At 35.2% G+C, this 16,268-nt stretch overlaps 1 protein-coding gene across 1 annotated transcript in view; it reads left to right on the top strand.

Moving 5' to 3' along the window:
• TMPRSS15 (transmembrane serine protease 15) overlaps positions 1 to 16,268 on the top strand; it is a 195,527-nt gene that overhangs the window by 169,987 nt on the left and 9,272 nt on the right. The window contains 7 exon segments of the mRNA XM_033515099.1: positions 153 to 303; positions 1,332 to 1,473; positions 5,132 to 5,221; positions 6,479 to 6,604; positions 7,066 to 7,197; positions 9,618 to 9,728; positions 12,553 to 12,685. Coding sequence (XP_033370990.1) covers positions 153 to 303; positions 1,332 to 1,473; positions 5,132 to 5,221; positions 6,479 to 6,604; positions 7,066 to 7,197; positions 9,618 to 9,728; positions 12,553 to 12,685 — 885 coding nt within the window.

The raw sequence follows: 16,268 nt of genomic DNA, 5'->3' as shown, positions 1-16,268 counted from the left end.
CCAGCTGTAATTTAAACATACAATTAATATTATTTTCATGCTTGCTTCAAATTAATCCTAATTTCATAAAACACTATAATATAAAAAGAGAGACATTTTTTCATGGAATTTGACTTTGTTCTAACAATACCAAAACGCTTTTCCCCCTCTAGGTATTTCATGTATGGTGATAATGTTTACCGTTTTAGAGTTCGCATAAGTGATGAGCATGGTCAGGAAAAGACCATTTTCGAGAAACAAGGAAACTATGGAAACAACTGGAATTATGGACAAGTAACTTTAAATGAAACATCTGATTTTAAGGTTTGTTAAGCTGCTTTCGTTTTCTTTTCTCATTTATTTTTGCCAAACTGTTACCAGAGTTTTCTGTGAAATGAACCCAAAACTCCACTCTTCCAAAGGTATCATTAGTATCATTGAATAATGCATGCCATCAAATAAATATTAGCATGCAGAAGATTAGAATCCCCATTTGAATTCTCACAGGCCCTTTTCCTACTCTTGAATTTAAAGTATTGTAATTTCAGAAAACAGAAAACCTGACCATTGTCAAGATAAAATTAATGCTATCATGAGAGCTTTCCACAAAACAAGAGTGTTCAAAGCCTATCAAAATCTGCTGTGGAATATAAAATCTCAATAGTGAGGGTGATGTGAAACACTTAGCCATGAGAAGATTTAAACTGAAATTGCTTCAGATTGTGAATCACTGTTTTCACTAATTACTTAGAGTAATCCACTGAAAGTGTGTTGCAGATGGAAGTGGTTTTGACATCACATGATGAACTTACTTATCTGTAAACAAAAGGAGGAGATTTATTCCAGACAATTCTTTCAGCACCTATCTTTTGAAAACAATTTCTTTTTATAGGTATTTGGGATGGTTTGCCCTGCTACAGTAGTTTTGATTGATTTCTGGCAAGCACTGCTAGAAAGATACATTTAACATCTCAGGAAATAAATGCATCCGTGACCTGGTTGCATCAGATTTCCAGGAAATATGTAACCACATATGATCTCAAGAAGATGGATATACCTAACTGTAGTTCATCATCACTAATTTCTTGTTTGCAGGATTACTTTAAATATGTGGATATTAAAGAATTAAATTCATCATTTAAATGAAGAAGCTACTACATTCCTTAGAATGAGCCACTCAGTTTGCATAGTGCTGTTTCGTTTTCTGAGGAATTCTGTCTCATCCCCGATGCCTTCCCCTGAGTAGAACCAGTGTAGATTACAGTGGAAATAAGAGAATTCAAGAAAAGATAGAATGATACATCATAGGAAGCTGTAAATGATAAAATTCTATTTTTTTTTCCTGAATTCAGGTTATCCTTGATGCCTTTAAAAGGAGTGGTCCCAGTGATATTGCCGTGGATGACATTGGCTTGACGAAGGGAAAGTGTGATGAAAACAATTACGTAGAGCCAACTGCAAGGCCAACTGTTGCTACCACCCCTTTAGTTCCTAGTGAGTAAACACTAAATCACTGTTGATTTCATATTGCTGTATTTGTGTTTGAGTGGGTCAGAATTTTCAGCCTCAGTTTAATATAAACCTCTCATCAGCATTAAAAAGTTATTTTCAGGGTAACACGCTAAGATGGAATTCCATGCCTCTCCAGACAGGTTGGACAGCTTGATCCAAACCCTTTCAGCTGCAGAGTATTTTAGAGGAAAGCACAGAGGTTTAAGCTTCCCCAAAACATCCCTGTTTCACAGAGCTAAGCAGAAAAATCTCACAGCAAAAAACAGAGAAAATACCTGTAACCATCCTTATAAATCTGGATAACTTACATGAAAGAGATAAGAAAGTTTTTATATGATGTTAAACAAGTCCAAGCACATTCAAAGCAAAAACCAATACAAATAGAGCTTGTGGAAAAATCATTAATATATCTGATGAGGCTTGCTTTGTAATTTATTCTGAAAGTGGATGAAATTTTGGAAGAAAAAAAATTCTACAAAAGGCCTATACTGACCTCAATAGTGAGTGTTCAAATCATTAAAACAAGGGCTGAGAATGTTCCAGGACTGCCTCTTATTAGATTTACTTGTGCCTTTCAAAACACAGCTGGTTCCTCTCTTGAAAACATATAGTAAATAAAAATGGTCTAAAATTAAAATAATAGTAAGACTGTTCACATTTGTATTCATGTTGAAACACTGTATACTAATGTTATTATATGTTAGTTATTATTTTATCATTTTATTTATTATTTTATTATTATTATTATGTGTTAGTTAGTATAAAGGTTACTGAATACTAATATTATTATTCTCTCAAATCTGTCTCCTCCAAATCTACTGCATCAGGACAGGTAAGAAAAAGCCTTCTAAATGTAAGAGTAAAATGATGTTTTAGAGCTCCATCATGAGATACATGGAGGTAAAGTTCAACACGGTGTGTGTGTCAGGTGTGCCAAATTAAATTTTAATAACAGTAGTAATTTCAGTTATAGTTTCTCAAAATGAGTTTTGGAACTCAATAGCAGTTTTTATTACAGTAATTTTGTGGAGAGATGCTGATATCTGCCTGCAGCTGACCTTCAGGTGCTGTGGGTAAACACACCTCACAAGTTAGCACCAGTCTAATGATCAATGGTAGAATAGCCCTGTGGTAAATAGTAGCTGAAGTGCTTCTGAAAAACACCAAAGGAATATCAAACTATAGACCAAATGGTCAAGAAATTTTAGCATTCAAAAAAGGGACATGATAATATGACTTATAATTCCTTATGAAAGGGATTAAAGAGGTCCATGATACATTAGGGCAGTCTAAGCTGTTGCTGGGGAAAAAACAACATGTTTTCATAATTTTGTTGGGACATGCTACCACATGCTATCTATAACCTGATAAAAAAATACAAACAAATGTTATCAATCATCTTCAAAGAAGTATAAAATTACTTTGATGAATGTATACAAGCTTACTAACACTAATGATTTCACTACAAATGTCACATCTATAAAAAAGACATAAAAGTATTTTAGCTGAGGCAATTTCCTTCACTAAAATTAGAGCTTCAGTACAAGTCACTGGCATCATTCACAGTGCCACAAAAGCTTCTTGAAATGTAAAAAAAGGATATTTTTGATGGTAGCATAGGGAAGCTGAATTTGCTTTGGTCTTTTGCACAAGACTGTCACCTTACACTTTCATCTAAAACAAAGATTGCTTTCATCTTCATGTTAATTTATAACCTGTCTTTTAACACAAACATTGGTGTGGAAAAGACAGTGTGCATTCCACATTTATATAGGTATGTCAATATAAACTGAAGTTTTGGCCAAAGCATAGAGATACAGGTCATATATCATTTGTAAAGTGTTGAGAAAATCATCTGTTGTGCTCAACCAAGATTGTTGGTAGTGATTACTATTAGGTTCTCTAATGAGTAACATCTGTATGAATAACTCCACATGAATTTGTTTAGAGATCACATTTTTAAAACATTATTTCAAGACATGAATAAATTCCATTTCTTCTCTCATTTTTCCATGCTAGACAAAAATCACTACTAATGTGACTTACATGTAGTCAACACCAGATCAGATTTCACATGCCATAATAACCCATTGAAAAAAACAATGTAATCTTTATCTGTTGTTCATGGTATTTATAGAAAATAATCCTCCTTGTGAGCCATATGGCCAAAGCATAATATACTTATTAGTCAGGATGAGATTGTTAACAGTTCCTTTTCCTTTCCAAGAGTTCAGCTTTTCTTGCCAGGAGTGATTCAGTGAAATAGAAAGTTCTAGGAAATGGCTGTTGTGAGGAAGTTCAAATTTTTTCTTGGTTTCGGGAGTTTTGGGTTTGGTTTTTTTTTTTTGAGCTTTATCCCAGTGGGATTCAATGGTCAGACTTTTTAGGACTTGTAGATTATGCAATCCCCAACCAAGGGGCTCAGAGTGTGAGATGCTGTCAGACATCATGGCATCCAAATTTGAGCCACAAGGGGTGGGGAGGAGAGAGTTAAACTTTAGCCAAAGTCTGAGAGTTAAAAATAAATAAAACCCAGCTATTTTAATTCAAGGAATAAAACATAAATAATCCCCAAAATAAAGAAGGTAAAGCTGGTTTGCTTTAACTACTATTTCCTGAAGCAAGTGGAGGAGCACTGTTTATTTTTGAACTAAGTAATTGTGAGCAGCAAAAGTGGGAAAACACCAAAGTTCATTTTCATGGTTCATTCAGTCATTCTGATGGCTAAAATGAAAATAAATATTTTCTCAATAAAAAGTAAACATTTTGAACATGAGGTTGACAAATTTTGCATGTAAACCAGTATCAAAATTATATATTGAAACAGAATATTGAATATATAAAGTACAGTTAGTTGTGTCCATGTTGTGAATTCATGTATATGCCTATACATATATTTACAATATTTGCTTTTACAGAAATTTTATTAATTTTTACCTGTTAGTACATATGCATCTTTATGACAAAGGTATTTCCTACTAGAACAGTTGTTTTAAGGAAAAAACAAATGACTGTTTTAACCACTGACAAGGTTTAGCTGTAAAAGGTTTTGGGGTCCTGAAGAAAACAAAGTAATGGTATAAGGGGTTTGCAGTCTTTTGCTGAAAGTTTACTTGCTGGATGACAAAAAGAGCTTTAGATTTGAGTATCTCTGGTGATGCTGCAAGAATAATTTGTCCACCAAAAGAGTGGTCAGGCATTGGAAGGGGCTACCCAGGGAGGTGGTGGAGTCACTGTCCCTGGAGGTACTCAGGACATGGCACTCATGGTCTAGTTGACAGGTCCTGATGGTCCTGTTGATCAGTCAAAGGCTGGACTCAATCATCTCAGAGGTCTTTTCCAGCCTTAATGATTCTGTCATTCTACAATTGATCAGATAACAAAAAGGCTTACAAGCAAAGCGCATGAATTGGTTATATTTGGGGGCCTCTCTTATTCTCTAAATTTCCTAGCTTTTTTACTGCTGTACTAGTAAATGAGACAGATGACTGTATCACATTCTTGTCTTCATATTTCTGTCATGGGTATCATGTGCAGACCAGTAATCATGAAAATTACGTTTACAAATTATCGCTGTTGTCGCAGATTGAAAAATTAAGACAGTAGGTTAATTATGTTCTTGAAATGTTTTCTTTTTCAGCTGACTGTGGAGGGCCAGTTGAACTCTGGGAGCCAAACACTACATTCAGCTCTGAAAACTTTCCAAGCAATTACCCTAACTTAGCTCTTTGTAAGTCATTCTTTTCCAAATCTGCAGGAGAAGTTTAACCATATAAAAACAGAAATACTCAATCTGTTTTCCAACTCAGATGCTGTCAAACAAAAAAAGAAAGATCTAAGGTATATACAGTGGGATTTTTAACTGCATTCTATGGTACTGAGAGGAACCTAAGGAACACATGCCAGCTGATTAAAAGGGATGAAGACAACTATAATCCAATGGAATGGGTCCAGACAGGCCAAATTCCATCCTGCTTATAATGTCAAATGTCTTTATGTCAATGCAGCAGCACTTCCACAAGGTAATGAAAGTCCCCATTTTCCAGTAACCTGGTGTGTTTGCCAGGGAAGTATCATCACTTCTGCTGTTAAATAGCTCAAGTTTTCTAGAAACAAAGAGTATGTGCATGCATTTTGTAAAGAATCCTCTCTTCATTGAATGTTTCTTAACATAGTAATGAGAAGACCTTGTTATTCTACTGACATTACTTGATATAGATTAAACAAGAGCCAGCAAAAGTGAATGCTTCAAGCTGGTCCAGTATGTCTTGTTGATGGATAAAGCAAGGAAGAGAGCTTTGTCATTGCTTCTTAATGAAATTTTAATTATTTATTCCTTCAATCCTGGGGAATTGTGCTGGGATGGTAATCATAAGAGTTTTAATTTTGTGTTTCTGTTCTGCTTGAGATAAGGCTCACATTTCCAGGATTCATTCCACAAGTTCCCAAATGAGATTGCTGCTAGTGAGAAAATACTTTTCACTCCATGAAATTTATTTCTTTTACTTTCTTTACAAGATTTCCATAGTATCCACAGTTAGATTAACTATGAAAAAGTATAGGCTAAACAGAAGCAAAGAGCTATTTAACTTGAAAGACAGGCTTCTGTGACTGATTATAAAAATTATTTTACTATGAAATGAGACCTAAGTGACAAGACTATTTGTCACATTGTCACAGTCAGAAAAGAATGAGCTTTACTGCTTTGGGGAAACTCACAGCTGACATGAATGATTAAAAACACATGTATATGTGTTGTAGAAGCTCAAAATTAGTTTTCAAAAATGTTTTAAGAATGAGAAACTACAGCAATTTGGATCTTGACAGTTTTTAAATACAAGATTTAAATGTCTTCATTTCTTGGGTGATTATCAACAATTTTGGAGAATGTTTTTTCCTTGCCAAAGCCCTTCAGCATGAAAATGGCAGAGTAAATGTAACTACTGAAAAGGTGATTTGTGTGTATGTGTGTGTTACTATTTTCCAGGTGTGTGGTACTTGAATGCTGAAAATGGAAAAAACATCCAACTTCATTTTCAGATTTTTGATCTGCAAAGTATTCAGGATGTGGTTGAAGTCAGAGATGGCAGAGGACCAGATTCCTTACTTTTGGGTAAGTAGCAGCAGTGGGTACTAAAATGAATGTAATCAGGCAGCTGGAGGAAACTGATGGATATAATATCAAGGAAATCAAATTCCTCTCATTTCATTCACATTTTTGGGCCTCAGAAATTCAGATGGAAAATTGAGAAAGCATACTCTATGTGACATCAGTTTCCAAAACATTTGCACACACTCAGCTCTCCATCCAATCCATGTGAAATTAACTTCTCAGTAAATCAGACTGTTAACATGTGTGGACAAACATGTGGATAATCTCTTAGCTGAACCTTATAATTCTGTACTGATTAGTCAAACCTGGTGTTGGGGTCTGACCGTGGCAGTCTGATAGCTGTTGGGTTTGGGGGACCAGCTACATTCCCATGATGGCAGTATTTGCTTTTGAACCCAAAACATTTTGAAATACATTTGAACAGAATAGGTTGAATGCACTCATGTTTTCCTGTTGAACAGCTGTCTACACAGAGAAAGGCCCACTGCCAGATGTCTTCTCTACAACAAACCAGATGACAGTGATCCTCCGGACGGACAAGTCTACAACGGGGAAGGGATTTCTTGCAAACTTTACTACTGGCTACCACTTAAGTAAGCATCTGAACCTTTTGTGGTATTTGAGAGGTTATACCACTGGCCAAATATATTTCAGAAAACGTGGAGATTGCAAAGTGACTCTCAGCACTTGCTCAGTAGAAAAATGCAAATGTTAAAGAGAAAAAGGCTGGTTACTGATCTGTAGTTTATATTTCCTGACATGAAAAGTGATGGGTTTGTTTCTTAGTGTAATTGGAGTAATGTCTAAATCATGGGCAACTCTGTGATGTTATGTGGAAAACTGACTCAGTATTTTGACCAAAAAGCAATATTTTCAGATGTTAAGAGGGAAAATACTAACTATCCTCTATAAAAACCCCAGGATAAAACATCACTTTGTGAATCATTTCAGGGTGTCATTAAAGTGTGTTTAAATGCATTTGTGAAATATTTACTATTGATGACATGATCTAGGAGAGAAAACTATATGTGGTAACTGTAATCAATATTTGCAAAATGGTCCTTCTTGCAACTTTAAAAATTTGATCTTCAGTGTGTGAATAATCTGAGTCTTTTAGATATTTGGACAGCAGTGTTACTGGTTCCAGCCAGATCCATTCTGAAAGGCTCTTGATTTTCTTGGGGACTGCAATTAGTCTTGTCACTCAGCAATCAACTCTCCAAAATATGCAAAATGAATCATTTTGCATAATGCAAATTGCATGGAACACTAATATGCTTAGCAGGACAAATAATTATACTAACTGTAGGGCAAACCTTCACTGAATTAATTAGAGGCTTTGTATTTCTTCTATGGAAGTCTGACAGAAGAAACACAGAGAAAGAAAAATCAGTATGTATTGAGAGTTGTGTAAAGTACCATTAACTTACCTGAACAGAAAGCCAACAAGAATCTAGATTCTTTTTCTTACTTTAAGTCTCAGAAATGGCAAGTTTCTCCCAGCTTGCTTAGCCAGTGGCAGATTTTTATAGATTCACATTATTATTATTATTATTATTATTATTATTATTATTATTATTATTATTATTATTATTATTTTCTTGATTTTTTTTAATCTTCACCTCTGGTCTACATTTGTAAAATTAACTCTGTTTAATTCCATTGTGCATGACTGAGGTGTTAGTTTATATGTCCATATGACAATTTTGCTGCTTCTTCTTCTGCCTTCTCTCTCACATTTGTTCAGTCCAACAACTCTCTGCCTTTTTTTTTCAGCTGGTTCAGCATCTTTACTGGGCTAGCCTTGCCCATATTTTGTAAAGTGAAAATTAAGCTTAGCAAGGCAGAATTCTCAAAGTGGCAATTGCCAGTTCTGTTTAAATATATTAAAAAAGTTCCATTTGCAAAAGTATTATGCTTATTCATGATCTTTGCAGCCAAAGGACAGAGACTAATATCATTAGCATTCAGGCCTGAGGATAAATGGATTGTCAGTAAATAAATTAACTTTAGAAGAAAAGCAGATTTTTTTTCCTTGTATTTTATTTTTTTCTATGAAGTGTTGTTTTTTTTAAAGTAAGAATTATTTGAACAGAAATAATTTTTGGCTGTATGCAATATAATAAAAACACTGTCAAGAACTAAGTTCTGTGAAATATCTGTCATTAGTTATGGACATTGAGTGTGTGAAAATCTGGTTCAAGCCTTTTATAAACCATATTCTTCTGCTTCCATTTGATACAGGCCATGCTGATTGAGGAATGAATCATTTTATAGGAATATTAAAAAATCAGAAGTAAAGCAATTATCTTGCTTTAAATAAGACTTCTAGATAATTACATATTTCTGTCAATAAGCCCAGGAAGATAAAAGAAACAATTTTTTATAGAATTTAAGTTTATGACTGTAATACAAATGAAGCCATTAAAAATACACTTTGGCCACAGAAAGAATTATAACTTTACCTTTACTCTCCCCCTTATTTGCTTTAATTGTAGAACTGAATCTGAAGTAGCTTAATCCTACTTTTATAAATGCTTTCCTCTTTCATTCAGTTTACTTTTGTCTCTTTCCTAACAAACAGGTCCCAGAAGTAGACTCTCAGCTCTCATTGCCTCCTTTTTCATATGCTTGGCTTGACAGTTTATGGTCTCTAAAATTTGTGAAAATGCTGAACATCTGAAATTTCAAATCTTTAGTCCCTTTTGACAGGATTTGACTTTTCACTCCCATGTTTTATCACTTGCAATGGAAGAACACTACTAACTGAGCAACTATAACTAGAGCAGAAGCTACAAGGCAGAGTACCAAAAATTTTATTTTTGATTAGCTTATATTTACCTGAAAGTTATCTTTATTTTGAAAGAGAGATGGATGGAAATGGAAAGAAAAGTAAATCAAAAGCTCTTCATAGTATCTGCACAGTTTTCTTCAGGTGAACTTTAAGATCTCCTGCGGACATCAACCTTCCTCACAACTACAGATTATTTTCCTCTCTCTTGTTTCCCTTCAGGGGCTTGCACAATTGATGAGCATCAGTGTGGTAGTGGGAAATGCATCCCACTGCACAACCTGTGTGACAAAGTACCTCAGTGTGAAGATGCCTCTGATGAAGCAAAATGCAGTAAGTTTTCCTTCGTACAAAGAAATCATAGAATAATTTAGGCTGGGAAAGACTGTTAAAATCATCAACCATTAATCCAGAACTGCCAAGATCACTGACAAACCATGTCCCTCAGTGCTACACCTACATGTCTTTTAAATTCTTCCAGGGATGGTGACTCCACCACTTTGCAGGTTGACATCCTTGACAACCCTTTTGGTGAAGAATTTTTCCTAGTGTCAAACACAAGCCATGCATATTTGGCAGTAATTGCCTAGGAGAACAGCCGCAGAACCTCAGCTAATACAGAATGCTGCAGATGCAGGCAGGCCAGTTTGCACAGCAGTGTCTCACTGAGTTTGTCAGGGCCAAAAAAATAGTCACTTTTCCAAGACAGTGTGTGAAATCTGGTCAAGAACTCTGGAAAAGGTAGGAAGCTCCTCTGTGCTTAAAACTGTAGTTGTTTATAATGGCCTCAAATGAAAACTCAACACATACTTCTGTATTCATTTTGTATTTCCAAGTTCTACTTGGTTTTGCTGTAATTAACTTGAGTTTCACAGCAGTAAGAATTCTGCAGTGCAGGGTAGAGAATAAACATGTTCTTGATGGAAATTCCCAAACAGTTTTGTGGGTGTGAAGCCAGCTATAATAGATGGCACCCTCCAGCCCATCTGGACCCCATAGGGTGAAGGGATGGCACACATTCAAAAGCAGCAATACATTGTTCACTGCTATTTCTTTCTTCTCTGGTGAAATGGTTCTGTCCAAAATGCATGTGCACAGTATATTAATTCATTTCACATAGCAGGGAAATAAGATTCTCTAAAACAATAATTTAAATGTAAGATTAATGCTAAAATCATGTTTGGTCTAACACAGCAGTTAAACTGCTCCTTCTGACGATCTACTTTGGAGAACTAATGGAAGATTTAAAAGTAGTCTTTAAGCTTATCAAAATTCCATTGTTTTAAAGATATGTTTTTAGGTGTGTGCTTACAGTCCATTGATCTCAACATTTTTTACATGCATATATATAAAAATATACATGGCATATGTAAATACATGCAGATAGACGAAGAAACAGATTCACTCCTCAAATTAGTGTCATTGGCTATTCTATTGCAAACATATTCCTCCCTTAAAATGTATAGAATAAAATTCACTTCAGATTCTTCTTAAGCAGAGAAAACTTGATATTTTTTCTCCCAGTCATTGCTGAAGAAGATCTGGACAAGGTAACCATCATCTACATTAAGACACTGTACCTTTTCCCAAATATTTATTTTGCCAGTGATTGTCTATTACTTCATGACCAATTACCTCATGAAAAGCCTGGGATATTTGTTTCTAAAAACCCATTTAATCCAGACTTTGTCTAAATCTATGTCTTAAAACAAAATGAAAATTCAATTAGAAACTCTCACATTGAGTCTTTCCAGCGTTCAAAAGCCTTGCTCATTCTCCTGAAAACAATTTCAATGTCTTCTCAGAAGTGGCGAACAAGACAAACCATCTTTTCAAATCCCCCAACTTCTGAAACTTCCAGGGGCTGCAAAGAAATGCCAAGATTCTAAAAAATATATGATATCTGAAATAAGAAGTTGTTGGACCTTCTATGACTTTATCATTCCTTACCAATAATGTATTTGGAGAACATGGATCTGATAAGGAAAAAGAAAAAGGTGTTGTAGTTCAAATTCTCTCAACAAGAGATGTGTTAAAAGTAATTTGGAGAAATCTTGCAGTGCACACAATTCCAAGATGTTTAAGAAGCTCAAAAACTTAATTTAATTTAATCTAACATTTACCATTTATTAATCACTGTATATCACCTCTTTCATTCATGCTCTCTAGGTCACAGAGGAATTTCTAAAAAATCTAAATTTTTTTATTTACTATTGTGGAAACTCTTTGTGAAAGCATTCTGGTGCAAAAAGGTTTCCTTTCCTGCACAAGATTTTTTTTAAAAAAATATTTTGGTAACCAATAAATGTCAATGCATTGCATACTTTTCTTTACTTCACAATGGCAAAACCTGTCATCTGCCTGAAATGCAGCTGTAGTTGCTAAAACATAAATGAGACTCTGTTGACTATAATATATCAATTTACTATTTCAAATATTAATAATTTAATATTTAATGATATAAAATATAAATTTAATATTATATAATAAAATTCTTATTTTATATAAATGTGTATACATGCAATTCTGTTGGCCTTACAGTCCAACTCCATCACTATGCCAATAGCATAAGACTTTTTACCAATAAGTAAGTGAGTTTTTGAATTTGTGTTCTGAATATTTCCTTTTGGGGAAAAGTTTTTATAAAAGAACTGGTTTTCAATGGGCTTTTATTATTAGTGTGAATGTTTTAACTAAAACTGCAATGAAAACAGTGAAAACTCACAGCAATCTATTTTTTTTTTCTCAACACTCATTTTAACCTTATTTCCAGTCAGCATTACTGAGCATCATGGAGATAAAGCTTCACTCATTATTTGGAAACTATATAATGCTGACTAAGAAAAAATTGCATTGTTTAGACTTGATGGAAAATGTACTGTTTATTGTCTGTTTCTGAGACATTTGAAAAATACAAGGTATGAAACTCCCCTGTGGCAGAAATATAGGAAATAACAATAGTGTTTCCTTCCTTTGGGAACACAACATCCTGGAGACACTGGGTTTATTACCTCCATAATGAATTTTAACTTCTTTTGTGTTCTTCATTGACAATAATTAATTTCTTTACACTGCATTTCTGTTTGCCTGGAGTTGGGGAGGAAAGTGGTTTGCCAAATGCTTTATCTAAAATGCTTCTGCCCATTTTGTTCTCCAGTGAGATTACTCAATGGCTCTCTGAGCACCGAAGGGCTGGTACAGGCCAGGATTGGGAAGATGTGGCATCTGGCATGTGCAGATGATTGGAGTGGAGAGATCTCACAAAGTGTTTGCCAGCTGTTGGGGTTGGGGTGAGTGTTGTACAAAGTGTGTACATTGTCCTTTGTAACTTGTTTGCAGATTTGTTGAGTGTATATTGGCATTTTCCTCCTCATTTTACTGGTGTACTCTCCAAAAAAATGGCAAATGTATCTGTCTCTGTCAAATGGAGTAGTTGGTGTGCCAACAAATTTGAAAGTGTGGCAAACCCTGTCTTGATGACATTCGGTACAGGATTGATGACTCTGAACATGTCAGGTTGGGCATGAGGATACATATTGGAGAACATTGGGAGAGTGTTGTGGATGCATCACTCTTTTATCACTTTATGTCATCATCTACATCTTCACTTTCATAAGGATGGCTCAGGAGTAAAGCTGGAGCCAACAGCAGCCTTGGCTGCTCTGCTTTTGTCATGCTGCTCTTCATTCCAAGTAGAGATAATCACTTGGATATTCTGCTACTGTGCTCCCAATACATTTAATAGCTCAGATCATTAGATCTGAGCTTTTGTGAGAGGAAATGGGATTTCTCCTGAGGTAGACTTAGAATAGGGAAGTATATGACAGAAAAATAGATTTGGCTTTAGTCACTGTTCAGAAGAATTTTCAGGGGAAACATGGGGATTGCTGAGTGCAGGGTGTTGATTTTTTCAATCTATGGTAAAATTTATGGCCTAAATTTTGGCCTTACTTACATCATGTGCTACTCCACTGCCACACACTGAATAATAATTAGCTTTCCTGCAGTCGTGAGGTTTTTAGGGAATGTTACTCACCCAACTAATAATCAAACTAAATTCTAAGCTTGGCATTCATTATTTTGGTCTCTGACCAAAGAAAGATGCCTACAAGTCCCCTTCTGATAAATTAGTTGTAGCAATCACAGAGTTAGAATAACTTAGAAAATAACCAAGTGTTATTTCAGAAATGCTCCTAATTGGGTGAATGTCTGCTGTTTGTTGGGTTTTTTACTTTTTTCCTTCGAGTAAGTACTCAGGTTACATAAATATGAGGTAGCTACATGCACAAATCCTGACTGTAATTCATGTATGCATGCATGTAAGAACATACAAACTATGTCTAAATGGGCTTCTTATCAAATACCTTGTTCTTTTGAGTGGCCAGTGGTCTTCTTCCTCTGATTCTTTCTGCCCCTGCCCTGCCTCCTTTCCTTTCTGAACAGAAGTAATTTTGTGGTTTACTGATTAAATTGACATATTTGATAGTTTCAACAAACTTTGCTTTCCATGGTATTCTACCTTTTAAAAATTACTTAATGCTTTTGTCCCCATTACATTCTGCAGCACTATTTTCCAGGTTGTCTTTATAAACTACTCAGGTGCACTTGCTAAGAGAGTTCTTATTAAGCTTCCTAGATATTTCTTATTAAGCTTCCTAGTTATTTCTTATTAATTCCATTTCTCAATTTATTACATAGTCCTATTGTCAAGAAAAAACATTTTTAAACCTAACTTGTATCACATTTTCATAACCTGGGTGCTACTGCAGTTACAGCATAGGACAAAATTCTCATCTCTGTATGTCTATATTTATGTAAGTATTGATATAGGAAGAGGTGTATATATGTATGTATATATATGTAACTCCTGTGAGCATCACACTGCTCTGCTTTCCTTGGATCCTTCAGTAGCAGCATGTTTGTTAATAAGTGTCACCATATTTGTTACTAAATGGATGCTTGAAATAACAGGTCTTGAGTAGGCTGTAGCTCATGCTCCTGCACTGAATTACAACCTAGAATCATGCCTTATTAGAAAGTCAGACTAAAATTCATCTAGGAAAATTTAGTTTCACTATTAATTGCTTATACATTTTCTAGTCTCACTTGCTGTTTAATTTATGAAAAGGACTGAGCTGATAGGAGTCCACTATCACATCCTGATTCTTTATGTATCTGGGCTAGAAGGTTCCTCACAGGTTCTGATAAATCTAACATGTAAATCCTTTTGCCTCCATTTTTCAAATATGTGACTGTTGCATTTGTGATTTGTACCAAACAAGAAGCCAGTCTTGGGGCATGTTTATCATGCATCTACAAAATACACCTCAAGCAAATATCTTACAAATCTTCTTAATGAGTCTGGGGCGCAAGATGAACAAATTGATCCTCTGGAGAAACCTGAAAAGAATCCTTTGCTCAGCTTGCACTCGTAGATGTGTGCATCTGACAGCACTGCTAAAATCTTGTCAGCATCTTATTTCCTGGAACCAAGAAAATCACACACTGAGCTTTTCAACATTCCATTGGGCAGATGTAAAACAATCCCATTTCTCTGGGACCACAGCCACTGGGTCCTTGCTGAATTGTACCCAGGAATGGGAGTAGACCTTGCAATTTTGTCACACCTAAAAGTCCAACAAGAGTGAGAGTTTAGGCTTTACTCTGAAACCCTTCATTCTATTTTCTTCATGAACTTGCAACATTCTTCAGAAGGAAATGAGTTCCTGGGAATAGTTTGCTGGTCCCAGTGAAGTTCTTCATAATAGAATTTGACTCTGCCTACCTGGCTTGTCACTTTACTGCTCTCTCAGACTGTCTAAAAGTCACTTCCAGGCTGAAAAATGCAGCAGTAGTGACTTTTCCAGCATGTGGATCATACAGCTGTCCTGGTGGCACAGGACAGGGTTGCTGCACACCTCTTTACTTCATACACAGCAGATTTGCAAGCAGATTCCAGACTTAATCCTTCCCAGGAGAGTGAGATTGACTGTGTTTGAAGAGCTGACACAATGCAGGTGCTCCCTGTGTATTAAACCTGCAGGTGCTCCTTGTGTATTAAACAAATGGTTCTCTTCTTGCTCCTGAGATGTGTAAGGCTAAAGGGCCAGATGGGAGGCTGTCATCCCCTCAAAAATTGTGCAGTCTAACCACAGCTATCTGTTTTCCCATGCTTCCTCAAGGGAAAGAAAATACAATTCATACACATACAATTATGTGTTCCAAACTGGTCATAGGAAGTATCACAAAATACATGATGCAGAATAGACCATAAAGTAAATCTGGATATGGGATCTAAATGTCAAAACCATTTTTCTCACCAATAATACACAGAATTCTTAGTTAAAAAGCCACTGCTACCATTGCTAAAAAAAAAAAAAAAAAAAAAAAAAAAAAAAAAAAGTTACTCTAAGAATAGACTAATTGATGCCTTAAAATTGACTACATGACCTTTAAAGTCCCATCCAACCCAAACTGTTCTGTGATTCCATGACTCTATGAATACACCCCACTCCAGCTCAATAGCAAACATTGACTTATTCCACAGCTAGTCTGATTTCAAGAGATCTCTGAGGTGAAAATTAACTTATTTTTTTTACTCCATTAGATTCCTCATGATACAAAATATAATTTTATTTCTTTCCTAGATAGTATAATATAAGTGTAACTGCACCCCTCAAAAAAGCAAGACTGTGATACCCTCAAGGTACAAATATTACTGCTCTCTTTGGCATTCTAAGTTCTAACTCCATACATTTAAGAACCAATATTTCAGACCCTTCACTGTGACACAGAAAAGCCAAAATAAATATTTACGGATGTCAAAAGAATTAATTAATTAATATATCTTTCAATATTATTGTAGCACTAGAT

The sequence above is a fragment of the Parus major genome, chromosome 1 (assembly GCF_001522545.3).
Source record: "Parus major isolate Abel chromosome 1, Parus_major1.1, whole genome shotgun sequence".
NCBI classification, from domain to species: Eukaryota; Metazoa; Chordata; class Aves; order Passeriformes; family Paridae; genus Parus; species Parus major.
Note: the sequence above shows the minus strand (reverse complement) of the source record. Positions and strands in the feature narration are given on the sequence as shown.